The sequence below is a fragment of the Malus domestica genome, chromosome 10 (assembly GCF_042453785.1).
Source record: "Malus domestica chromosome 10, GDT2T_hap1".
Taxonomy (NCBI): Eukaryota; Viridiplantae; Streptophyta; class Magnoliopsida; order Rosales; family Rosaceae; genus Malus; species Malus domestica.
Window position 1 is genome coordinate 42,478,719 of NC_091670.1, and position 24,629 is coordinate 42,503,347.

The window sequence follows — 24,629 nt, forward strand, 5'->3', positions numbered from 1 at the left end:
TGTTATTGTTATTAGGCAGGAATGGTTGCGTGTTGGATAAGTAATTTTAATTTTTGATGCAAAATTAACTTTAAAATGGACGGATTTGATTGGCCAATTGCAATCGGTCGTCCCAAATCCCACGGCAGAGAATCCTTCTTTATACAGACAAAATAAAAAAAATAAAAAAAAGGGAAGTCCTCGTTGTAACCCGGACAAGTCCCGCAAATTCCAGTCCAATCTCCGCCCTTCCCTTTTTGCCAGATTCCGACATCTATTTTTAGCAGCTTCCGACCCGAAATCGCCGCGTTTCTCCCTCAGGTCTCAGCTGTTCTGTTGAGGAGGGTCCAAATCCAGACGACCCGACAGCACACAAATCGATGTCCGTAAACATAGTTCAAATTGAACCAGTCCCACCAGAAGAAGATGGACACACCTCAGCTCAGCCCCTCGACCCCACCACCTCCTCCTCCGCCTATCCCAACCCCGCTTTGCTGCATTACCGGTCCGGCTCCTCCACTCCCGGGAGCCGCCCGTCATCCCCGACTAACTCACCGGGAAACGGCCTCACTCGGTTTTCCACCTCGGAGGCGCCACCGGATTGGGTGCCGAAGATGCAGAGGAGGACCTCCGCCAGGAAGGTGGGAGTTGAGAGTGAAAGAGTTTAAGCTAGGGTTCGAAAACTGTGAACTGCATAAACTCATCAAGGAGTATGGTTTGGCTTTCTTACCATCTGCATCATTGCAGTATGGTTTTTATACAGTTTTACATACACCCGCATGCCATAAACAATAGTACACGCATGCAATAAATAATGTGAGATCATGCAATATTCTTCTGCCCATCTTCGACAGGACTTCATGGGTTTCATTTAGAATAGTCCTTTCACCATGTCAGCAGCACATGGATTATATGTCAGCAGCACATGGCTTATACTCAGGTAGTTTGAACTGAATATTTGGTTTATCACGCCCCCGCAAGCTGAGTGGGCGCGGACGAACAGGAAGCTTGGAAAGAAGATAACTGAACCGTGCGGTGGACAAGCCCTTTGTTAAGAGATCGGCAAGTTGGTCAGTAGATGAAACATATCCCACAACAAGTTCATTTCTAGTGACTTTCTCTCGAACATAATGATAATCAACTTCCACATGACGCATACGAGCCTGATAAACGGGATTGGAAGCCACTGCCAGTGCACTGATATTGTCACACCACAATTTTGGTGGAGTGAGAGGAAGACGAAGATCACAAAAAATGTGTCTGAACCAAGATAAGGTGGCAGCTGTGTAGGCCATTTGGCGATACTCGGCCTCCGTACTTGAGCGAGACACGCCGCGCTGCTTTTTAGAACTCCAGGAGACCAAGTTATCCCCTAGAAATATGCAATGACCACCAGTGGAGCGACGATCATCAGGGTCACCAGCGTAGTCAGCATCGGCAAATGCTGTGAGGGACAAAAAACTGGGTTTATAAACGAGACCGCGATCATGAGTGGCTTTCAAATAGCGAAGAATGCGTTTGACGGCAACCCAATGTGTAGTGGTGGGCGAATGCATATACTGGCAGACTTGATTCACAGCGAAAGCAATGTCCGGACGTGTGAATAAGAGATATTGGAGAGCCCCAACAATACTTCGAAAGGTTGTTCCATCCGCCAAGGGCTCGCCCTCATACAAACTAAGCTTGCGGCCAGGGAGGGCTGGAGTAGACAAGGGTTTGGCTTCAGCCATCTGAGTTCGTTTGAGGAGGTCCAGGATATATTTTGACTGTGTTAAGTACATGGCCGTTGGCGTTCTCGTAATTTCCATTCCCAAAAAATAATGCAAGGGACCAAGGTCCTTCATGGAGAATTTTCGACCCAATTGATGAATCAAGGTGGAGATGTGAGCTGGATTATTACCGGTGACGAGGATGTCATCAACGTAAATGAGCAAGTAAATGACATTAGTTCCATTGCAGAAAATGAACAGCGAAGAATCTGCCATGGAGGCTTGAAAGCCGAGCTCCTCCAGATGGTGAGAGAAGCACTGAAACCAGGCACGTGGAGCCTGTTTTAAGCCGTATAAGGACCGGCGAAGACGGCATACATGTGACGGAAACTGCGGATCGACAAAACCAGAAGGTTGGCGCATGTAGACTTCTTCATTTAAAGAGCCATGAAGGAACGCATTTTTGACGTCAAGTTGGCGAATTGGCCAGTTAAAATGAAGAGCCACGGAGAGAATGATCCTGATGGTAGCATGAGTGACGACGGGACTAAACGTCTCACTGTAATCAAGCCCTTCTTGTTGATGGAAACCATTGGCAACAAGACGTGCTTTAAATCTTTCAATGGAACCGTCAGATTTCCGTTTAATACGGTAGACCCATTTATTTGGTAGGACATTCATGGAGGGATGAGAAGGAACTAGGGACCACGTTCCTGTGCTTTGTAGAGCATTGAACTCTTCTGCCATTGCCATACGCCATTCGGGAGACTTATTTGCCTGTGTAAAACAAGAGGGCTCAACAAGTTCATTAGTCACATCAGAAACAAGAGCATACTTGGGGTTTGGCTTCTGAATGCCATCCTTTGAGCGTGTAACCATGGAGTGAACAGGTTGAATTTGTCTCTGAGAGGAAGGTGAGACAGGAGCAACACCCATTGCAGTCGTAGGGGATGGAATGGAAGAAGGGGCAGGGAGGTGCGGATTTGGTGGGAAATTAGAGGAAATAGGGTTAGGTTGGGGGGATGGTATAGTGGGATGCATGTGATGGTGCGGATGTGGTGGTAAAGGGCAGGGAATAGGACTAGGGTTAGGTGGGTGAGATAATATGGGGAATAAGTTGGACGGATGCGGGTTTGGTGGTACAGTTGGGAAAATGGGGTTCCTAGAGGGATAATGGAAAGAAGAGGGGTCAATGTTCAGTACCATAGACGATTGGGAGGATGAGGACGTTGTAGAAATGGATTCTTTGTATGGAAAATTGGTTTCATCAAATAGGACATGGCGTGACAAAAAAATGCGACCTGTGGACGTATCTAAACACCTATAACCTTGTTGATTTAATGAATAACCTAAGAAAATGCAACGTTTGGAGCGAAATTGCAGCTTGTTAGTATTATAAGGACGAAGAAATGGAAAACATGCACACCCAAAAACTTTAAGAAAATCATATTGAGGAGATTTTTGAAACAGTTTTTGAAAGGGAGACTCATCATGGAGAACTTTAGTGGGTAAACGATTGATCAAATAGTTTGCTGTATGGAAAGCATCATCCCAAAAAGAAGTTGGTAAGGAGGAATGAGCAAGAAGAGTGAGACCAGTTTCAACGATATGACGGTGTTTACGTTCGGAAATTCCATTTTGTTCAGGATGATGTGGACATGTAAAACGATGTAGAATGCCATGTTGAGTCAAAAAAATTTTGAATTTGTTGTTTACGTACTCCCCTCCTCCATCAGTTTGAAAGGATTTAATTGTAGTGTGGAACATGTTTTCAACCAATTTCTTAAAGGACACAAAAGTGAGAAAAACATCAGATTTTAATTTTAAGGGATATAGCCAAGAGTAGCGAGAAAAATCATCAATAAACACGACATAATATTTAAAACCATTGATAGAAAAAGAAGGTGAAGTCCATACATCGGAATGAACCAATTGTAAAGGAGATGAAGACCTAGAGACAGACAATGGAAAAGGTAACTTGTGACTCTTGCCCATGGGACATGAGTGACATAACTCACTAGTTACAACGCCCTTAATAGGCAATTTGTTCCTAGAAACCAAATTTTGCAAAATATGAGAAGATGGATGACCTAACCTAGAGTGCCAAATTGAATTGGACACTCTAGTTCCTAAAAATGCAGACACGCCTTTAATGGAAGATGAAACACCAGAAAAAGGGTAGAATCCATTTCTACTCGGGCCTTGTAAAAGCATCCTCCCCGTGTGGAGTTCCTGAACACAGTATGAGTTGGGATATAAGGTTAGAGAACAGTTATTATCGGTAGTAAAACGATGGATAGAAATAATATTGGTTGATGCATTAGGGCATAGTAGTGTATTAGGTAATGTGAAAGTAGAGGTAGGTGTACGAATGGAAGTGTTGCCTATGTGTGAAATTTGCAAACCTGTGCCACCAACAACTCCATTGACTTGGTCCATGCCAGTATAAGGATGAGGATGCGCAACAGTAGCTAGATTATTGGTGATGTGAGCATTGGCCCCGGAGTCAAACAGCCATTCCTGTATGGCAGGTGCTGTTGCAGAAGCAGGAGGAGCACGAGCAGCAAAGGCTTGAAGACGTGGTGCAGGGACACGTCCCTCATAAGACATATTTAGGCGGTTGAAGCAGTCAATCGCAGAATGACCATAACGATTACATATTTGGCATTGAATCCGGCTTGTAGTAAAAGTACCTTGGGAAGGAGAGGTGCCAAGAATCCCATCATGTGGGCGGGAGTGGGATACTTGGTGAGAGTTGGACCCTTGGTGATAGTAGGAACCTTGGTGAGAGGGTGAGGAGCTGTAGTGGCGAGTGGTAGAGCCGCGACCAGTATTGAAGTTACTACGACCACGGAAGCCAGTAGAGGATCCTCGTCCTCGAGAAGATGCAGGTGCGCGGTTGCCATTGCGAGCGGCGGCAAGGACAGTGAGCCCACTGTCAGTACCAAACGCGGAATGTATTTGCTGTCGTCTTTCAGCGCCAAGGAGGAGGGCTTCCAAAGCACTGTAGGTAATAGCCTCATCACGGGCTTGAGCGGAAGCAACGGTACTTTCATAGGCCGGACCAACGTTGTTGAGGATGATGGCAACGATGTCGGAGTCGGAAACGGGAGCACCAGAGAGAGAGAGGGTATCTGCGAGACAATTAATTTTATCCAAAAATTCAGAAATGGAAGAATCACCTCGGTGAGTATTCATCAACTCACTACGAAGCTGGAGAAGGCGACCGGTGGACTGAGAAGCATAACGATCACGTAGTGTTGTCCAGGCAGAGTGGGAGCTGGTTTTCCCAATTAAAGCAGCAAGCACGGTAGGATGGACGGAGGAGTTGATCCATGACATAACAGTTGCATCCTGTTGTATCCAAGTGTCGAAATCAGGGTTGACTTTGTCAGTGATGTTTCCATCCTCATCTGTCAGCAATGCTGGGGGACACTTACTAGTTCCATCAACAAAGGAAACCAGATTTCGACTGCGGAGGAGAGGTAGCATTTGGGCTTGCCAGAGAGGGTAGTTGGTACGATCAAGTTTGATCGTGAGAAAATTGGAGACATTAGGAAAGGGAATGGGAGAGGAAGATTGAGAAGCCATGGGAGAACGGGGAAAAAAAATTATTGTCGCTAGACTTTAGCTCTTTGATACCATGAAAGAGTTTAAGCTAGGGTTCGAAAACTGTGAACTGCATAAACTCATCAAGGAGTATGGTTTGGCTTTCTTACCATCTGCATCATTGCAGTATGGTTTTTATACAGTTTTACATACACCCGCATGCCATAAACAATAGTACACGCATGCAATAAATAATGTGAGATCATGCAATATTCTTCTGCCCATCTTCGACAGGACTTCATGGGTTTCATTTAGAATAGTCCTTTCACCATGTCAGCAGCACATGGATTATATGTCAGCAGCACATGGCTTATACTCAGGTAGTTTGAACTGAATATTTGGTTTATCAGAGAGGGCGTGGTATAGCAAAAAGCGAGTGAAGGGGATTGTGTGGGTGATTGGATTGTTGGTATTTTTCTTCTTGATGAATTGGGTTATGCTTTTGCGGCTTCAAGGTCATGGGATCCGTTCTGAATCCGGGTTACGCGGGAATTCGTCTCTGCCGTCGGTTTCCGTCACCATTCCGGTATGTTGTCGATGCGAAGTTTCGAACTTTTTGGCCTTTGGATATAGGGGATTCGAACTTGAGTGCATAGGCGTGAAAGTTTCAAACTTTGATAAAACATAAGAACACAAAACCGAACTTGAAAGGTCACCAGATGAGTCCTAAGATTTTTCGTTTTTTGTATGTTTTCAGGAGAAATGGAGAAAAATTGGTAGAGTAAAAAAGGCACAGAAAGGCAATTATGGAAGGATGCTGGCTTTGGCCGCCCATGCATTGGCAGAGGTAATGTCTTCTCTGGTTAACTGGAATCTGGGTTTAGTTAATTGATGAGATCTCGTTCTAATCACTCGATGTGCCTTTTTTGGCTGGTACATTGAATGATGCAGGGGCAGAGTAAACCTGAGCCGAAAGATCTGTGGCTGGAGCCATTAGTACCTTCTGTTTCTTGGAAACCTTGTGCCGACCAACGGAGCTGGGAACCTAATGGTAGTCCTTTGTCCTTGTATTTTAAAATTTCTAAGGATGCTCAGTTTAGTTTGTTAACGGAGTAAGCTAGCTCTAATATCAACTTCTCTGTGGTACCTTATAGAGGGAAAGAATGGATTCATTTTGGTCACTGCAAACGGTGGGATGAACCAGCAGCGAGTAGCTGTAAGTGATGCTTGCCTTAAGTCATTGTATCTTTGGAAACGTAATTATAGGATGTGGTCCTATGAGGCTTTATGTTGCTGTGAGTTCAATTGTTATTACCTACTCGTTATTTTGTTTGGCTACAGGTTTGCAATGCTGTCGCTGTTGCACGATTACTCAATTCAACTCTGGTTGTTCCCAAGTTTTTGTATAGTAGTATATGGAGAGATGTGAGGTGACATACTTTTCCTTTTCTCCACTCAAGAATTTTCCTCTTTTTTCGTTTGCCATATGGTTGATGTTGTTTCTGCCATAAAAAAGACCTGCATTTAACTTCCGGATTTAGAACCTAAGTGGGGTCTGAGGGTTGTTCGGGCTGCTTTTTTGGCCTGTTGGATACAATATACAAATTTCTAGCTCCTTTATCATTTTGCATTAGTCATTTTCTTTTCTTCTCGTTTGAAATAACTCTTTAATTACTGGCTTTGATGTTTTCTGATGATTCATTGTTTACCTAACATCTTGCTTTCTAGTTATTTGTTTTTGTGTCTTTTATTCTCCTTTTTTTTGCCTTTGAAAATAATGATAACAATCTGTATGATTTCATAGTCAGTTCGGCGATATCTATCAGGAGGAGCATTTTATTAATTACTTGTCGCCTGATATTCGGATAGTGAAGGAACTCCCAAAGGAGCTACAGTCATTAGATTTGGAAGCAATTGGTAGTGTTGTAAGTCCCTCAGCGAAATTAAATATTCTTATCCATCAAAGTGTTTGCTTCACTATGAGTTTGTTTCTGATTCCTTTTACAATTCGTTCCAGGTGACAGATGTGGACATACCCAAAGAGGCAAAGCCAAGTTTTTACTTAAAACACATAATCCCCATTCTACTTAAGAATGGAGTCGTACATTTTCTTGGATTTGGGCATCGGTTGGCATTTGATCCAATACCATTTCAGTTGCAGGTACACAATAAGCTCTGACACCCTAAGCGATTCTGGTCTTCCTCACTCTTTTCACTTGCTTGCTTGCTTACCGCTCTTCATTTCCAGTATTCCTAATTGGGGAACTTCATATAGAGACTTCGATGCAGATGTAATTTTCACGCCCTTCAATTTATCCCCAAGATACAAGAAGTTGGTGCTTTACTTCTTCAAAGACTGCGTCAAAATGAAACTCACCCTGGACCACTTGATCGTTATCTTGTTGGTTCATTTGCAGAACCAGTCAAGAAACAGACTAAAAGTCGTGCTAAGAAAGCTTCCAGATATCTAGCTTTACACCTGAGGTTTGAAATTGACATGGTAGCTCATTCTCTGTGTGAGTTTGGTGGAGGTGAGGAAGAGAGAAAAGAGTTGGAAGCGTATCGTGAAATCCATTTCCCCGCATTGACACTTCTCAAGAAGACTACAACGTAAGTAGTATATCATTTGATTGGTGTTTTTTTTGTTTGATAGTTCATGATAATTAATGGTAGATTGAGAGAACATTTACTTTAAGGGTTCCCGTTCTTACACTTACCACTTTATACATACTTTTTAGCGGATCAAAGAGATTGAGTTTTACCGTCTTATCGATTTTTTTTTAACTTGTTTCAGGCTGCCTACTCCTGCAGAGCTCAGGGAAGAAGGCTTATGTCCCTTAACACCTGAAGAAGCAGTACTTATGCTTGCTGCTCTTGGTTTCAACAGGAAGACTCATGTATTTGTGGCAGGTTCACAGATATATGGAGGGAGATCAAGGATGATTGCTTTGACTAGCCTGTATCCGAAATTAGTGACCAAAGAAAATTTGCTCACACCGACTGAACTCGAACCTTTCATGAATTTTTCATCCCAGGTAATGAGATGCTGTAAATGTTTTAAGATTATTTGTACATTTCGGTTTTACTGCCGCTTTTACATGCCTAAGTCAATTCCTTCTGTAGTTAGCAGCACTGGACTTCATAGGCTGCACTGCTGCCGATGCATTTGCCATGACCGATTCAGGAAGTCAGTTATCATCCTTGGTGTCTGGTTTTCGAATATACTATGGTGGAGGGAAAATGCCAACAATACGACCAAACAAACGCAGGCTTGCGAGCATTTTTATGAAGAATTCCACTATCGAATGGCGTGTTTTTGAGCAGAGAATTCGAAAGGCAGTTAGACAAACTAAACATATCCAACCAAGGCCTAAGGCGAGGAGTATGTATAGATATCCACGGTGCGACGAGTGCATGTGCAACATGACAATAATCTCCTGACTGTTGTTTCCTAGAGTTGTGTCATGCTTTTCCCGACAACTTGCGGCATTCGGATATCTGACTAGCCCTGAAGGGTACGTATAATTCTCCCTTTAATCTGACCGGCCAGGACAAACAACCGGAGGTGGCCCTGCATGAGCGCTCCCCTTGTTGCTGATTCAATTGTAATATGTAAAATTCATCATGATTTGTACTCTAACCATTGATCCAATCATAATTTTATTCATTCAAATTCCATTTATAAGAGTTGTGACAGCTAAAACTTCTCATCATTTTGATATCGAAACAGGCAAAACCGATATGGGTATCCTGACAATATGATTTAAACTTCCAGTAAGAACAATTTCACCAAATGTAAAATCATCCATCGCTTGCGTCACCTTAACTTGTATAAGCAGTTCTTGGATGCCTTCTGGAGCAATCCTAAACCAAGTCGGACACAGATCCACTATTGTCCCATTAGGTGACACCGCAGAGCAAACGTAAGTCTCTGGCTTGCTCCCCACGTTATTGAAAATCCGTCGGAAGATTTGAGACCCCCTCAATGCCGATAATGTTATCGAAGGGAGGTTCAAATTGGCCGGATGGTCAAGCGTGTTATTGCACGGTTCACCAGTTGCATTTCTAACTGCAGCTGGACTGATTTCGGGCAATGAGCACAAGAAGCTGATATAATCTTCATATCCGGTAGGTAAGACTAGGCCTGGATCCAGGGCTCGACTTGGACTGACTAGTCCAGCTCCGAAATCAAAATGGCTGGAAGGATATGTACTGCCTATGCCAGATCCTTCCGCCATGATAAGTTCCCCATTTTTGTCGTACTTTGTGGCAGTGGTGGAAATCGCGGACGCAATCATGGATGGAGTCCATGAAGGATTGTACTGCTTGACGAGTGCTGCTATTCCCGCCACATGAGGTGTTGCCATGCTTGTACCAGATTGTAATGCAAAATTGTACCCTAAACAACAAAAACACCAAAGTTTGTTAATTATTTGCTTGTATATCAAGGTATTGCCGAAATAACACAAAAGATTGCTGCAGGCTTGCATCTTCTTATCACCTGTTAAAGCGGGTTCTGAGGCGCTAACGGGACTCCAAGCTGCCCAAATTTGGTGCCCTGGGGCAAGAATATCCGGCTTTAATACATCACAAGGAGTCCTGGAGGTGTTTACAAAATCTGGTCCCCTCGAAGAGAATCTGCTTACAACGGGCGCTTGTCCCATGAAAGAAGCAACTCTTCCTTCTCCGATAGCTGCTTCTGCCGCGAATCGAGTTGCAAATCCCTTCTCCTCCTTGTGTGTTTCTTGTTCATAATATTGTAATATAACCTATAATTTATTATCAGTTCTTGAAAGAATGTTCTGCTAATTTCTGGATAGGCCAAGGCTCATCGAAAATATGATATAATTTTAACATATATACCTGGGAATTGGTTAAATTAGGGACCAGAATGCCAGGAACAACAAAAGGAATAGGTTCTGCAATGAAATCACCGTAGGCCGGATTTGCAACAAAGATAAAACCCATAAACCCTAGACCTTTTGCCGTGTTGATGATGGCAGTGAGGGTGGATGTTCCGTTGTAGAATCCCTCCGAGAAGGTGCAGATGACGATGCTACCTAGTACTACATTGTGATCCAATGCTTCTGGATATTGGCACTCTTCGACGTAAGGCGGAGTCCTTGGGAAAGTCCCATCTGCCTTCACTGCATCCTTTGCCAAAACCAACTTATGCAGAAGTAAACCATATCCAAAAGTCGGTCCTGAAATCGATAAAGATAATGATTCATGAAAAAATTATGGATGAAGTTGAACCGGGTACAGTTAAAATGTAGTTGAAGTTGAGACATTAGTACCTGATAATCCCACACCTTCGATTTTTGTGCCATTTCCGAGAAGAATAGAACCCGGATAAGTTCTATCTGTGCCAGATGAAGCGACACCTACAGCCCAAGGGCTGTAAGACACTACGCTTGAAATACCTGGCCCTTGATTACCTGTTGCTTGCACCACGAAAACCCCTGCTCTTCGAGCAGATAACATGGCAATATCGTACGCGCTTAAGAAGGTAACCGTGTCTTCGGGCGGTTCATCTGGCCCTACGGAGAGTGTTAGGATGTCCACTCCATCCAGAATTGCCTGTCGTCACAAATGAAAACACACCACACACCAAAAGAAGGTTTTCACTATTTCGGTTCAAACTTGGACGACAAGTTAACTCGAAGAATCTGCCAAATTACAAATCTTACTTGATCGATCGCTGAAACCACATCAGTTAAAGTTCCCACTGTAGGATACACAGCCTTATACACCGCAATTCTGTGACAAAAAAACAAGGTCACAACTCAAAGAAGCCAGAAATGTGAGAATTCTGGAATCTTGACATTGCTGCAATTTAAGCAACAGACAAAGCATACCGTGCCCGTGGAGCCATTCCACTTGCTTCTCCGTAGTAGTAACCATTCACAACCACTGGAACTCCAGCATTACCCGCAGCGGTTGATGCCACGTGACTTCCATGACCAACTGCATCAAAGGGTGAAAGAAAATCCACTGTAGAGTTAAGAGTGGCAGCAGTTTCAGCCCCAGCTGAGAAGAACTTTGCCGAGACTATCTTCCCATTGCATGAACTTGCTGGGAATCGAGGACCCGTTTCGCAAGATCCCAAAAAATGAGAGATATTTCCGGTGAAAGGGTGCAGGGGATCATTAGCAAAACTGGGGTGTGTGGGGTTGATGCCTGAATCCACAAAACCAATCACGATTCCCTCGCCGGCGCTACGATCATCTCCTCCATCGTGTGTCCATGCTCCTTGGGGTAGTCCAAGGAATTCAGGAGTGTACGTTGTCATCAACTTTGCTCCTCTGTCTCTCTCAACTAACTTCACTCCTGCAGCAGCTTTGAGCTTCTCAGCCTGTAATGTTCATCATCAAACACATAGTTAAATGATAAGTCTATATCCAAGAAGTATTGAACTGAATTTTATATATAAGCAATAATTTCTTTAAACCAAACTAAATTACGGGGAGTGAGACTCGAACTTAGTGGATAGGGGTAGGGGCAGCATATACGCTCTAACCAATGTGGTGCTACGCCTACATTTGCATATTGGACTGAAGTTGTAAATTGAAAAAAGTTACTGGACCTTCCCTAAAAACAACGTCCAAAATCCAAATTTCTATTATTCAACACGTGAAGTGTGCTTTCCTTTGCATCCAAGTCCAAAATCTCTCGTCCAATAATTTAAATTAGATTAGAATATCTCTGCTCGAATAAATAAAAAAAAACGCATAGTGGCAGAGGACCTGGGAAGGGGTGGTATGGACAGCAAAGCCGTTTACAATATGTTTAAAGCTGTAAAGCTTGCTGTAGCTTCCCGTCTCTAAAGCACTCTGTAGAAGTTGGTCATGAGAATCCACCAAACGCTTTGCATGGGCCTTGAAAACTTCACTAACGATATCCATGCATCAAACCATAGATAATTAAGATCATAATCAGCAATTATCATCATAAACACACACACATATATAGGGAGAATTTCTGTGCGGGACATCCTATCTTTCTTTAAAAACATGACGTTCTGCACGGAGAATCTCTTTCTGAACGTATCACGTCTTCAAGAAAGACAACATATCCTGCACAGAGCCGGACTGCATATGCATGACAACAAAATAAGACAAGTTTTGTGTTCCCCGTCCCACCTGTTTGGATCAAGACGCCTTCCGTCTTCACGAGATGATATTCGAGAACCTCCATGGAATGCGACCGGGTCTCCTTCCATCAAAACCATGTACAAGTCTCGCTCTTCCGCAAAGCTAACGAACCCGACAGAAACAATGAGCGCTAGGAAAAATATTGGAGGCATTACACTGGCCCTTCCTCCCATGGTTGCAGCACAAACAGAGAAATATGTTGGGGATTATGGTGTTGATTCGTTCGGTTTAATGGTAATTAATTGTGCTGTTAGATGTTTTCCATATATATGATTCTGCAGTTTAGGACTTACGAACAGAAATTTACTCGTCAGCTTCACAAATTTAAAACATGAAGAAGTTGCCATATCTGCCATGCAAACAATCAATGGTTAACTGCACTATTAATGTGAATAGAGCTTTCTTTAAGAGGAAAACCAGCATGCTTTTTGGACTAAATCGTTATCTTTCGTTTAATTCAGTTTGTAATTGAAAGTTTACGTGAGCGTGTTCATGCCCTCTCACACCAAACAACCTTGATGAGTTCGTTATTTTCCGGCGGAGAGGGACGGAAGAAGAGTAAAAGCAAGAGGAAAAGCTAGTTTCTGGTTCACAATCAACAAAGTCTGGGAGCTTTAGTATCGTCCAGAGGAATAGGGCGTGTGACCGTATGAATTCTGTTCTTTTGGTCACCTAGTGACTAAAGATTCATGGCCACACACCGGTGAGTGACCCATGCATTCTCTGGTCGCTTGGTGACCAAGAGAACATGTTTGGCAACTGTATATAATGGAAACCATCTACCAGGTTAGAAAAGCAGCTATCAAACCATATATCTGCTGTAACGTTTTACTGTGCATTATTATCTGCATCTGCCTTGAAGCAATGCCCGATTCCCGCAACTTAAACATACAAAAAGCTATCCGACCACCACGATGAAGAGAACACGCAAAACAGATTCATACGTTAATAATTAAAATTACGAAGCAACAATTTTTGGAAGCAAACGATTCATTGATTGTCGAGAACGAGAACAAGGTTCGAACTCAATTCTGTTTTGTTAAAATTACATGACCAATTTCCTGAAAATGAAGCTGGTGCACATAGCCTAAATCAAACTAAGGTCATGATATGTAACCAAAACGTTAAGCTCCTGGTATCCTACTATACAGCCCACATGGCAGACATCAAAAGAGTTGATAGCATCTCGGCTCCTAGCAAACCAATGCTTGCTAAGGATGTCATTTCTTCTGGCGCTTGGGCTCGAGCTGCAAAAGGTTATGAATTCAGATTACACATTTGTCGGGATTGATATAACTATAACATATTTTGATGTATAGAGTGTAGAATGAATAAAAAGACCACTCTACTTTTAACGTCCAACAGTTTTTGAACAGAAAAACAACCGGTGAATAACAAGGAGAATGGACAATAAACTTCCGTGACGAAAGCAAAGCATCATTGATCATAAAATATACAATGAACATGTGAAACCTTTATTAATTTATAATTTGCCATTCAGCCTTGTCTATAGTTATCTAAAACTCCATTATATGAAATCACACCTCCGCAACAGCTGCTGGAACTGCATTCTGGGGATTTTTCCCGTCCTCTTCGGCTAAACACTCAGAACACAAAAAGCTTTCCAGTTTTTTTGCTTCCACAATAGTCATGCCCACACAAGCAGGATGGTACCTACAAGTCCGATGGTCGTGTATGTATCAGGTTATTAAAATGTATAAAGGGGAGATTCAATAATGTTGCAAAAACGACCAAAAGTTCATCTGAATAAGACTCAAATAATAAAATTACCAGAGTACTAAGTTGAATTTCAGAAACCAATTCTCAAGCATGAATGTGAACAATCAACTTCTAACTAAACAAACACATGAAAATCAACCTTCGTAAAGCGCAAATTTTGAGTTGGTTAAGGCAAATTGCAGTGATAACTCACTGAAGTATGCAACTCAAAGCCGCCAGGAGGGAGAAGAAAACATCATCAAATGATAATTCAAATCCAAACTTCTATGCAGTTTGCATATATGCTAACCAGTGTTCTGAGACCGCAATTTGGGGATCCAGCATAGATTTAGCCTCTTGAATGCTTCTTTTCTCACTCTCTTTTAGGTACAAATTTTAATAAATATTTGAAGCACATTCTGTTCAGCAAATACAACTTACGAAACGCCAAGATGATATGATGGAAAAATGAAGAAATTACCAGTCCTTGCACTCCTCACATTGCACCATGAGGTCATCCGGGTTATATGGCATCTCACACTTGCAATACCTTCAAAACACACAAAACCAATCCATCAAATCCCATCCATATATTACTACATTTCCACTAAAATCATCAAATCCCATCCCCAAGTACTACATTTCAACTAAAACCGAAAACAAACACAAATTACACTCACACAGCAACTCGGTCGGGCGAGAACGCTCCAGTAGCAGCTTTGTACTCAAATCTACAGTAGTAATCCTCAGCTCCAACATTCTCCAGCTTCGTGTAGTTCTTGAAGGAGTGCACCGTACACTTGCCTTCAATGGTGTGAGCGCTCTGCACATCATAGTGGTCAGACAAGAACAACTCTTTGGACCCATGGAACTGCCTCCGCCCTCCAATCGACTCCTCCGGCCTGTAATACCATCTCACTCTCACTTTCATGCCGCCCCGGCTTTCACCTTCGATCTTCTCGATGCGCGCCACGTATGGCGGCTTTCCGGTGTCCGACGGGCGCATCAGGACAGTATCCCCAGCTGCAAAATCACCAAATTTCCTCAACCCAATTAGCGTTCCAGCAAAAATTGAACAATCCAACAATTATTTTTTCCACTTTTTTGGAGATTAACAAAAAGATTTGATTTTTGTTTTGGGTTTTTTGTTACCTCTGACGATTTTGTTGGTGCCCCTGATAGTGTAAGAGTCCGTGTCCCTTGACTCCTTTTTTCCTGGTCTGGTTTTGGCCATGTGGGTCTTTTCTGGGAAGCTTTGGTGGTGGAAAATGTGGGAACTTTGAAGCAATTTCAATGGCGGAAAGTGGTTTGATTTCAAAGCCCTAAACTTTTGGACATTTGGGAGGGGGAGAATTCAGAAGAGAAACCCTAGACCTTCTCATGAAGACGAGAGAGAGACAGCACACAAGTGACTGTGACGCTTGACCTTTATGGATCTCTCTGTCTCATAATTCCCCTCTTAAATTCTGGCGTTAATGTCTGGATCCGTTCCTTTCCACGCCTCTCCAGTAATTTTTTATTTTAATTTTTTCAGTTGTTCTTGTGATTAGGAATTTTTGAGTAATTGGGTTGAATAATATCAGTAAATCACTAGCGAGGGCTTACTTTTTTCGATTTTTTTTTTAAAACAAACTATATTACCTACGTTAATGGAAATAGGTTGAGCTTACCTTATAATGAGTTATTAATAAAGTGGTTCAAATCGCAGAAATCATATCTAACACTTCTCACCTACTACGAGTGAAGAATAATACCACTGGATTTAAGTGTTTTTATTAAAATCTTCTTAATCCAAAAGCAAAAATCTTATAAAAACTCAACTTGCATTTTTCCCAAAGACCACAAGTACAGCTAAAGCCATGTTTTTTTTTATCGATCTCATGAAGGACGACAAAAATCATACCCTTTTTTTTGTGTCATTGTCACTGAACGTCATCTGCCAAAACAAACCAAGCAACAATCATGCAGATATAGAGTAAGAACAGAATCCAACGTCATCTTTTACTCGGCCATGATAACCCAACAGAGAAATCCAACGTCATTTACTAAATTTGGATACATTTTCTAAAATAATTGCGACCCCATGAAGTAGCTTTACCTTCACAGCAGTAAAGGTGTACAACATTTTAACAGCCATGGGAATGAATGTCATCTAAACCTCACTCATATCCAACCACAAAATTTTGAGGTGAAGTTAACCTAGGCACAGATAGAATTCACTCAAAAGTGTCGATCGCTGAATTTGATTTGCATACTGTTATGAAAAAACCGCACATTATTTTTCGGCTAAAAGTGTCGGCGTTCTTGTAGCTCCATCAAAAAACAAAAGCCGGGTCCTAGCTGCGCTGTAAGTGATGAAGTGGAGCAGACAAGTAGGTACTGCATCAACGGTTGATTGGGGTGTGCATCCGCTCGACAATTTCATTTACAGCAGCTTGGGTCATCACCAGTGTGTCATGCTGCAGGATGCTGTAGACGTTCAAACCCTGCAAAAGTCGAAATACACGAGTACTGAGTTCAAACCAAACTTACATGGCAGCTGGTTTCATGTATCTATAAAACTTGAGAGCGCTGTTTTGATTGTTTACTTCTAGTTTTGTGAATCAAACGTCTTCGACAATGTAAACGTTTGTCACTAATTTCTATCTAAGCCACTGCTAATGAATTAAGAACAAAGTTTCTATGTGGAATGGCATCTCAGGTTGCATAGAATTTGCTAGCTAGTAGCTATAATACAACACTTATTAAGGATCAGAAGGAGCAACTCACTACTGCAGGCAGCACGTTCACGTAATGCAAATTTTGTGTAGCCAACTTGAGCTTTTCAGGTAACATTTGTTTACCATCCTCGGTTTTGGTACCATCCACCAGCAGAAATTTCTTGGAACCCTCCATTTGTTGGACGTAGTTCACAATATTCTTGGTTTTATGCGTAGGGACCTCAAAATCTTCAAAAACCAGAAGCTGTAGTTTTCGTACAGTTTCACTTGTTAGGTTCCATATAAGAAAAAAAAATTAAAAATTTAATTAATATAATTCAGCCACACACACGGCACAACAAAGCAAAGGGGAGGAGTGTCTGTGCGTGGAGGGAGGGATTTTTTTTTTTGGGGTGGGGGGGGGGGGGGGGGAGGGGAGGAAAAGAGAGAATTGCCTTTCCCTCTGCTGCCCGAGCTGTCAGAGCAATCTTTAGTCCTAGACGCCGAACCTTCTTATTCAGCTTAAATTCATGGCTTCGTGGCTTAGGACCATGCATTGTGCATCCTCCTCGAAACTGTTAACACCCATTAAATTCATTAGCAAAACCATCTTAAAGGCAGAATGAAAAGGGAAACATGCTAATTCAAAAGCATGATAAATAAGTACCTGGGGGCCACGTAATGTTCCGTGCCTTGCTCGACCAGTACCCTTCTGATTCCATGGCTTTCTGCCAGTCCCACTAACCTCACTAATAGTTTTTGTTGAATGTGTTCCCTGTTAACCAATCAACAATCATAAGTTTTTTTCTCTTCTTCCTCACTTTCATTTGTGTATAGCCCCGCCAACATTGTATGAAAAATCTAAACTTGGATGACAACAATATCTAATCCTATGACATGTGAAAACAAAATAAGAACACCCCCCCCCACCCACCAAAACAAAAATGAAAGCCTGTCTACTTTCAAGTGGCACAACCGCCATTAGTGCCAGCCTTACATGCTTGGGGTGTCAACACCAAGTGTACAGATAAGTAAATACCTGTTGCCTTTTTGCTAGCTGCCATAGTACAACCCGATGAATAATATCCTTCCTAATAGGTACATCGAAAACATCACCAGCCAAAACTGTGAAGCCTTTATCTTCATAATGAAAATTTGTCACTGGAATCACAAGGTCTTGACCGAGTCCTATAATACAATACACAAAATCACTCAAACAGTTCTACAGTACACGTCCAGTTTTGATAGATAACATTAATAAACCATACCTACATGTAAACCTGGTAAGGTAATATGTAACTTTTACCACAAACTAACAGTCTCTCAATTTACTACAAGACTATGACTCCATAAATGTGTCTCACTTGGCACATAAGACAGATGAAAAAATTTCAGCGCTACAAACTACGGGCCTCCAGGAAGAGTGTAATGTTTGAGTTCGAATTAGTATACATGAACCATAGTACACTCTTAGGTCAACTAGTAACTGGGTGAGAATATCTATTGAAACTATAGGATTGTTCTTGATTTGCATAGAATACACACACACACTCACCGTCTAACAATTCAGCTCAAACTCACTGTATAACAATTAATGAACGCATTCCAATATTTATAATGATTTTCTAGGTAACATAAACCTCAACACATGCAATACTTTGACCTTTCCTCGCACCTATAGAACGGTCTGATGCAATGACGGGCTTTGCAGACAATAAATTAGAGGGAAAGGCACCTCCACTTGATTCGGGAGTCGGGTTGGAGGTTGAAAGACTTCTATTTGCTAGAAAAAATGATCCAGCCTATATATATAGATACAAAAAATTAGGAGTTAATTATTAAGTTTCCACATATAGTATATACAGAAAGCAAAGAAGCCAATAAATCACCTTATTGAGCATATGAAAATGCTGCACTGATTCATATGATATAGCTCAACTTTCACCATGTTCTTCATTTTTCCGATATAAAAAAAAAAAAAAAAAAATCGGGTGTGGAGGAATGTAAATATATACGATGCAAGGAATACCTTGGAAACAGTTGACAATTCTCCAGAAAGTAAGATATCCCCGGGAACATGGCCGCAAAAATCTGTTCAAGAACCAAAATAAAGGTTGGAAAAAATAATAAAGCCTTCAATTCCTTCCATGGAAGTCAATAACAAACATGTACACATCCTTACCGAGAGAAGCACGAAATGATGATGGATATAAATTACTTGGAGAGTCACAGCGGCCCGATGCTAATACAGAACCAAATGAACGCAAAAGCCTTCTGGACACCGACAAAGCCATACCAAATAATTTTCAACAGGTTATCTACATCCACAAATCAGCTTTCTCAGTCTTATTACTACAAAAGCACACACCTTTAGACCCAAAATTGATGTTTACACCAACATAAATTCATAACGAAATTCACTTTGCCGTCGAACTCGGGCTCTCGTTCTTTAAATGCAGGAATGTAATAAAAATGTCTCATACTATCCCACAATACAGACAATCATTACAAACCATTTTTTTTCTATCATAATTTGAATGCTTTCGAGGTGTTCGATAAAATGCCCAAAACAAAAAGATAACTTTAGCAGCTGAGGAAACAGTGCAAACACTAACCTAAATTGTTCAAACCAGTGTTCATCTATATACAGAATTGAAAAAGCATACTAATAAATTGTGCCCAAAAGCTGGCAGAACTTGAAGAAAACAAAGAGGAGAGAAGTACCCAATTCGAAATGCGGCCGTCGATCCTCCAACCGGAGGGTGCTGCCGAAGGAGGCGAGTGAGAGAGAGAGAGAGAGAGAGAGAGAGAGAGGAAAGGTAGCCGGAGCCAGGTCTGGTGCTGAAAATGTAAAAACGAAAAACCCCAATTCTTTGTATTCGGATCGACAAATGAGCAGATATGGGCTGGGCTTATTATTACTTATGTGATGGGCTTATATTTTATGAAGCCCAAGTACTCTTTGTAGGATGGACTGCAGGATTTTGTTTTTTTTTAGAGAAGTAATTTTCCACTTTCCCAGTTCTCATATAGAAAACACTTTCACTCATAGGTACTTTTATTTAAAATCCAAGTTTTGTTATAACTGGCCTTTTCTTTTCAAAATTTATTTAAAAATACTTTTACAATTGATTACTTACAACTTATTTGAAAGTTGTTAATATAGACTTCTTTTCGATCTTCAAAATAGTGCGAGCCGGGAAAAGACTATGAAAGATCCAATGAAAATTAAAGCCCAAAGAAGAATAAGAAGCCGAAGGCCCAATGAAATTAGAAGAACGGCGTTAGTGCTAGGGTCCCAAGCCCGGATAAAGGAGGAGGGGGAGGGCGTCAGGTAGTCGACAGCCGGCACTCCATGATCACGTCGAATCCTTATGAAAATGAATCCAGAACAAAATCGCGCTAAAGCTAGGGCGTCACCCGTAAGTGGCGCGCTGTGTGGCCCGAGCACAGTGATAAGTGAGCAAGGGTCGCTGTATCTCCATCGGCACCCGGATGCAATGTTAAATGAGCAAGGGGGCGGTAGAAACTTCTTTTCGAACGACTCCACTCAAAGTTGTTTGGGAGCATATGCTCCTATCAACTTTACACGGGACACACAAAAGAAGTACTTTGATCCTATTAGACGGGGGAGGGTGAAGAAGCTAGGACAGAAGGGTAGAGTTCAAGAGAGCAAAATGCGTTTAGGAACGTGGAATATAGGAACCTTAACGGGAAAATCTATGGAAGTAGTGGAAGTTATGGTGAGGAGAATGATAAATATTATGTGCCTACAAGAAACTAAGTGGGTTGGTAGTAAGGCAAAGGATCTAGAAAACTCAGGGTTTAAACTTTGGTATTCGGGCACAAATAGAACGAGAAACGGTGTTGGCATCATCGTGGACAAGACCTTGACACAAGATGTTGTAGATGTCAAGAGGGTAGGAGATAGAATCATGGCAATCAAGATTGTAATAGGACAAGAACTTATCAATGTGATTAGTGCGTACGCACCTCAAGTAGGGTTGGATACGAGTTCGAAGGAGAAATTTTGGGAAGACCTTGGAGACTTGGTGCAAGGAATTGCTCATACGGAGAAGTTATTTATAGGAGGAGATCTAAATGGACACGTGGGCAGGGAGACAGGCAACTATGGAGGTTTTCATGGTGGCCATGGTTTTGGAGAGAGAAACGAGGATGGGGAAGCTATCTTGGATTTTGCAATGGCATATGATCTCTTCTTAGCCAACACCTTCTTTAAGAAGATAGAAGAACATGTGATCACCTACAAGAGTGGGTCGTCAAAAACACAAATAGATTTTCTTCTAATGAGGAAAGGGGATCGTATAACTTGTAAGGATTGCAAAGTTATACCAGGAGAGAGCGTGTCTAATCAACATCGCTTGTTGGTGATGGATGTACATATCAAAAGAGGGAGACAAAAGAACAAGACTTGGAAGTGCCCAAGGACTAGATGGTGGAATCTAAAAGAAGAAAAACAAGCAATTTTCAAAGAGAAGGTAATCACCCAATGTGTGTGGGATAGAGAGGGGGAAGCTAGCCAAATGTGGGATTCCATGGCTAGTTGTATCCGAAAAGTAGCAAAAGAGGTATTAGGAGAGTCCAAGGGCTTTGCCCCACACCAAAAGGAATCTTGGTGGTGGAATGAGGAGGTACAAACAAAGGTGAAGGCTAAGAAGGAATGTTGTAAAGCCTTATACAAGGAGATGACCGATGAAAATGGTGAAAGGTATAGAAAAGCGAAGTAAGAGGCGAAGAAAGCGGTCAGAGAAGCTAAGTTAGCGGCTTACGACGATATGTATAAACGACTAGATACCAAAGAAGGAGAGTTGGATATCTATAAACTAGCTAGAGCAAGGGAAAAGAAGACAAGGGACCTAAACCAAGTGAGGTGCATCAAGGATGAGGATGGAAAGGTTCTTGCTACAGAGAACACGGTTAAAGACAGATGGAGAGGTTATTTTCATAATCTTTTCAATGAAGGACATGAAATGAGTGCTTCTTTAGGGGAGTTGAGTAACTCAGAAGAGTGTAGAAACTACTCTTTTTATCGTCGAATCCGGAAGGAAGAAGTGGTTGTAGCTTTGAAGAAGATGAAGCATAGAAAAGCAATAGGCCCAGACGATATACCAATCGAAGTGTGGAAAGTTTTGGGAGAGACAGGTATAACATGGCTCACTGACCTTTTCAATAGGATTTTGAAAACGAAGAAGATGCCAAATGAGTGGCGAACGAGCACTTTGGTGCCTATCTACAAGAATAAGGGCGACGTACAAAATTGCATGAACTATAGGGGTATTAAGTTAATGAGTCATACAATGAAGCTCTGGGAGAGAGTCATTGAGCATAGATTGAGGCAAGAGACACGGGTTTCGGACAACCAATTCGGGTTCATGCCAGGGCGCTCAACCATGGAGGCAATCTATCTCTTACGAAGATTGATGGAAAGATATAGAGATGGGAAAAAGGATTTACACATGGTCTTTATAGATTTGGAAAAAGCGTATGATAGGGTCCCGAGAGACATTCTTTGGAGGATCTTAGAGAAGAAAAGAGTACGAGTAGCATATATCCAAGCTATAAAGGATATGTATGAAGGAGCAAAGACTGCCGTAAGAACTCATGAAGGACAAACCGAAAGCTTTCCCATAACTGTAGGATTACATCAAGGCTCATCCTTAAGTCCTTACCTTTTTACGTTGGTAATGGATGAGTTAACAGGACATATTCATGATGATATTCCTTGGTGTATGCTTTTCGCAGACAATATAGTGTTGATAGATGAAACTCAGGAAGGGGTAAATGCAAAGCTTAACCTTTGGAGAGAAGTGTTGGAATCTAAAGGTCTTCGCCTAAGCCGATCAAAGACAGAATATATTGAGTGCAAGTTCAGTGCAGATGGAGGCCAAAACGAGTTAGGGGTGAGGATCGGAGATCAAGAAATACCAAAGAGCGACCGTTTTCGTTACCTAGGATCTATCTTGCAAATGAACGGAGAATTAGATGGAGATCTCAACCATAGAATACAAGCTGGATGGATGAAGTGGAAGAGTGCATCTGGCGTGTTGTGTGATCGCCGTATGCCACTGAAGCTCAAGGGAAAATTTTATAGGACGGCAATAAGGCCGGCGATGCTGTATGGCACAGAATGTTGGGCGGTGAAGCATCAACACGTACACAAAATGGGTGTAGCGGAGATGAGGATGCTTCGTTGGATGTGTGGGCACACGAGAAAGGATAAGATTAGGAATGAGGATATCCGGGGTAAAGTAGGAGTAGCCAAAATTGAAGGAAAGATGAGAGAAAATCGGTTACGGTGGTTTGGACATGTGCAAAGAAGGCCTACTGACGCTCCGATTAGAAGATGCGACTATGGGACAGAGGTTCAGGGCCGAAGGGGTAGAGGAAGACCTAGGAAAACTTTGGAAGAGACTTTAAGAAAAGACTTAGAGTACTTGGATCTAACGAAGGACATGACACAAGACCGATCACAATGGCGTTCTAAGATTCATATAGCCGATCCCACTCAGTGACTTGGATTTTCCAAGTCTCAAACCGAGAAGTTTTCCTCACTCGAAAAATTAAGGGAACACTACCCCAACCTACATGCTCCACTCAGAAAGCTTCAACATACAAGCTTCAACAAAAGAAAATTCAAAGAACTTAGCGAAGAAGGCTTTGGTGTATTTAACACAATACGTTGAAATGAAGGAAAACTTATTTATTGATATCCCCGATAAGCTACAAATATGTACATATACATGAGTCAAAATAAACAAACAAGATGGAGCCTTCACAAAGGTTGCTTAGGAGAAGTCTCAGCAGTCGGTAGAGCCCCAGAAAGAGAAGGCATCGGAGGGGGATCATTCGGAGCCTCAGTACTGGACAGAACCCTAGAAGGAGGAGGCATAAGAGGTTGATCATTTGGAGCTTCATTACGCGGTACAGCCCCAGAAGACGAAGGCAATAAATGCCTTTGGAACAAACCCACAAATCTCTGATGATCAAGTAAAACCTGACCATCAGTTTCCTTCATCTGGTCAAGCTTCCTCTTCATGTTTGTAGCATAGTCATGTGCGAGCCGGTGCAACTGTTTATTCTCATGCTTGAGCCCTCTAATCTCCTGTTTGAGACTCATCACTTCGGCCGCCAATGATTCAACTTGGCGGGTTCGAGCAAATAGGCGTTGGGCCATATTAGACACAAAACCTGCACACTGAACACTGAGAGCCAGTGAATCCTTAACAGCTAACTCATCAGACCGTTTGGAAAGTAGTCTGTTATCTTTGGGAGTGAGAAGGTTCATGGCCACCACCGCAGCGGTCATATCATTCTTCATCACGGAATCCCCAACGGTAAGAGGACCAGTAGGGGAGACGAAGGATGGGCGCCATATGTTGTCTGGAGAAGGAGGGGCTGCCTCTTCAACAAGGTTCAAGTCAAAACGACGGTCGGAGGGGCCAGACATTTTCAAAGGTATTGAAGAGAGAAGAGGTCGGACAAATCAAGATCTTAGAAGTGCAAGAATGAAGCTTCTACTGGTGGAGATTCAAGTGTGCTTTGGAACTTAATGCCAGCCCCTATAAAAAGCTGCACTCGACGGAGCTTCAGACATCGAAGAGGCGCCTGCTCAGAAATCGAAGAGGCGTTTGCTTTCTCAAAAGCTGGGCTGCTTAGAGACCACGAGGGTTGATCTCATAAATCGAAGAGGTGTTTGCTTTCTCAAAAGTTGGGCTGCTCAAAGACCACGAAAGCCGATCTCAGAAATCGAAGAGGCGCTCGCTTCCTCAAAAGCTGGGCTCCTCAGAGACCACGAAGGC

The 24,629-nt window shown here is 42.2% G+C and overlaps 4 protein-coding genes across 8 annotated transcripts; 1 reads left to right on the forward strand and 3 right to left on the reverse strand.

The window, feature by feature from the left end:
• Window positions 1-110: 110 nt before the first annotated feature.
• On the forward strand, window positions 111-8,922 carry LOC103446879 (O-fucosyltransferase 15-like). The gene is made up of 11 exons (XM_017334767.3): window positions 111-629; window positions 5,647-5,823; window positions 5,995-6,084; window positions 6,189-6,288; window positions 6,392-6,453; window positions 6,579-6,667; window positions 7,042-7,162; window positions 7,255-7,398; window positions 7,513-7,847; window positions 8,032-8,272; window positions 8,361-8,922. Exons 1-11 carry the CDS (start codon window positions 360-362, stop codon window positions 8,676-8,678), a joined length of 1,947 nt encoding a protein of 648 aa, XP_017190256.2. The 5' UTR covers window positions 111-359; the 3' UTR covers window positions 8,679-8,922.
• On the reverse strand, window positions 8,921-12,564 carry LOC103446878 (subtilisin-like protease SBT2.4). Its single transcript, XM_008386033.4, has 8 exons — window positions 12,380-12,564; window positions 11,984-12,128; window positions 11,096-11,592; window positions 10,928-10,997; window positions 10,535-10,817; window positions 10,101-10,441; window positions 9,739-10,006; window positions 8,921-9,636 (listed from the first exon to the last, which is right to left on the reverse strand). Exons 1-8 carry the CDS (start codon window positions 12,562-12,564, stop codon window positions 8,948-8,950), a joined length of 2,478 nt encoding a protein of 825 aa, XP_008384255.3. The 3' UTR covers window positions 8,921-8,947.
• Window positions 12,565-13,363: 799 nt separating this feature from the next.
• LOC103446748 (chromatin remodeling protein EBS) lies at window positions 13,364-15,658 on the reverse strand. Its single transcript, XM_008385878.4, has 5 exons — window positions 15,263-15,658; window positions 14,791-15,133; window positions 14,592-14,660; window positions 13,936-14,065; window positions 13,364-13,638 (listed from the first exon to the last, which is right to left on the reverse strand). Exons 1-5 carry the CDS (start codon window positions 15,342-15,344, stop codon window positions 13,612-13,614), a joined length of 651 nt encoding a protein of 216 aa, XP_008384100.3. The 5' UTR covers window positions 15,345-15,658; the 3' UTR covers window positions 13,364-13,611.
• A 428-nt stretch (window positions 15,659-16,086) lies between these two features.
• LOC103446747 (uncharacterized) lies at window positions 16,087-19,680 on the reverse strand. Of its 5 annotated transcripts, none has more exons than XM_008385877.4 (9): window positions 19,534-19,680; window positions 18,992-19,127; window positions 18,839-18,900; window positions 18,485-18,611; window positions 17,849-17,997; window positions 17,477-17,584; window positions 17,265-17,384; window positions 16,880-17,074; window positions 16,087-16,596 (listed from the first exon to the last, which is right to left on the reverse strand). In XM_008385877.4, exons 2-9 carry the CDS (start codon window positions 19,101-19,103, stop codon window positions 16,495-16,497), a joined length of 975 nt encoding a protein of 324 aa, XP_008384099.1. In that variant the 5' UTR covers window positions 19,104-19,127; window positions 19,534-19,680; the 3' UTR covers window positions 16,087-16,494. The 5 variants fall into 5 exon arrangements, with proteins under 5 accessions (XP_008384099.1, XP_070662011.1, XP_017190840.1 ...); XM_070805910.1 differs by having other exon boundaries at window positions 18,992-19,161; window positions 19,534-19,677; XM_017335351.3 differs by having other exon boundaries at window positions 18,473-18,611; window positions 19,534-19,676.
• Window positions 19,681-24,629: the final 4,949 nt, after the last annotated feature.

Bases quoted from the DNA above. Each gene is read 5' to 3' on its own strand.
- LOC103446879 (XM_017334767.3), top strand. From the start codon at position 360: ATGTCCGTAAACATAGTTCAAATTGAACCAGTCCCACCAGAAGAAGAT. The intron at 6,085-6,188 runs GTAATGTCTTCT...TGAATGATGCAG, and splicing joins CCGCCCATGCATTGGCAGAG to GGGCAGAGTAAACCTGAGCC. The intron at 8,273-8,360 runs GTAATGAGATGC...TTCCTTCTGTAG, and splicing joins TCATGAATTTTTCATCCCAG to TTAGCAGCACTGGACTTCAT.
- LOC103446748 (XM_008385878.4), bottom strand. From the start codon at position 15,344: ATGGCCAAAACCAGACCAGGAAAAAAGGAGTCAAGGGACACGGACTCT. The intron at 15,134-15,262 runs GTAACAAAAAAC...GTGATTTTGCAG, and splicing joins CACCAACAAAATCGTCAGAG to CTGGGGATACTGTCCTGATG. The intron at 14,661-14,790 runs GTGAGTGTAATT...TGTGTTTTGAAG, and splicing joins TCGCCCGACCGAGTTGCTGT to GTATTGCAAGTGTGAGATGC.
- LOC103446747 (XM_017335351.3), bottom strand. From the start codon at position 19,103: ATGGCTTTGTCGGTGTCCAGAAGGCTTTTGCGTTCATTTGGTTCTGTA. The intron at 18,612-18,838 runs GTATTCCTTGCA...CTATATATATAG, and splicing joins AATTGTCAACTGTTTCCAAG to GCTGGATCATTTTTTCTAGC. The intron at 17,998-18,472 runs GTCAAAGTATTG...ATTGTATTATAG, and splicing joins TTCTATAGGTGCGAGGAAAG to GACTCGGTCAAGACCTTGTG.
- LOC103446878 (XM_008386033.4), bottom strand. From the start codon at position 12,564: ATGGGAGGAAGGGCCAGTGTAATGCCTCCAATATTTTTCCTAGCGCTC. The intron at 11,593-11,983 runs GTCCTCTGCCAC...TGAACATTACAG, and splicing joins TCCATACCACCCCTTCCCAG to GCTGAGAAGCTCAAAGCTGC. The intron at 9,637-9,738 runs GTGATAAGAAGA...TTTGTTGTTTAG, and splicing joins CTCAGAACCCGCTTTAACAG to GGTACAATTTTGCATTACAA.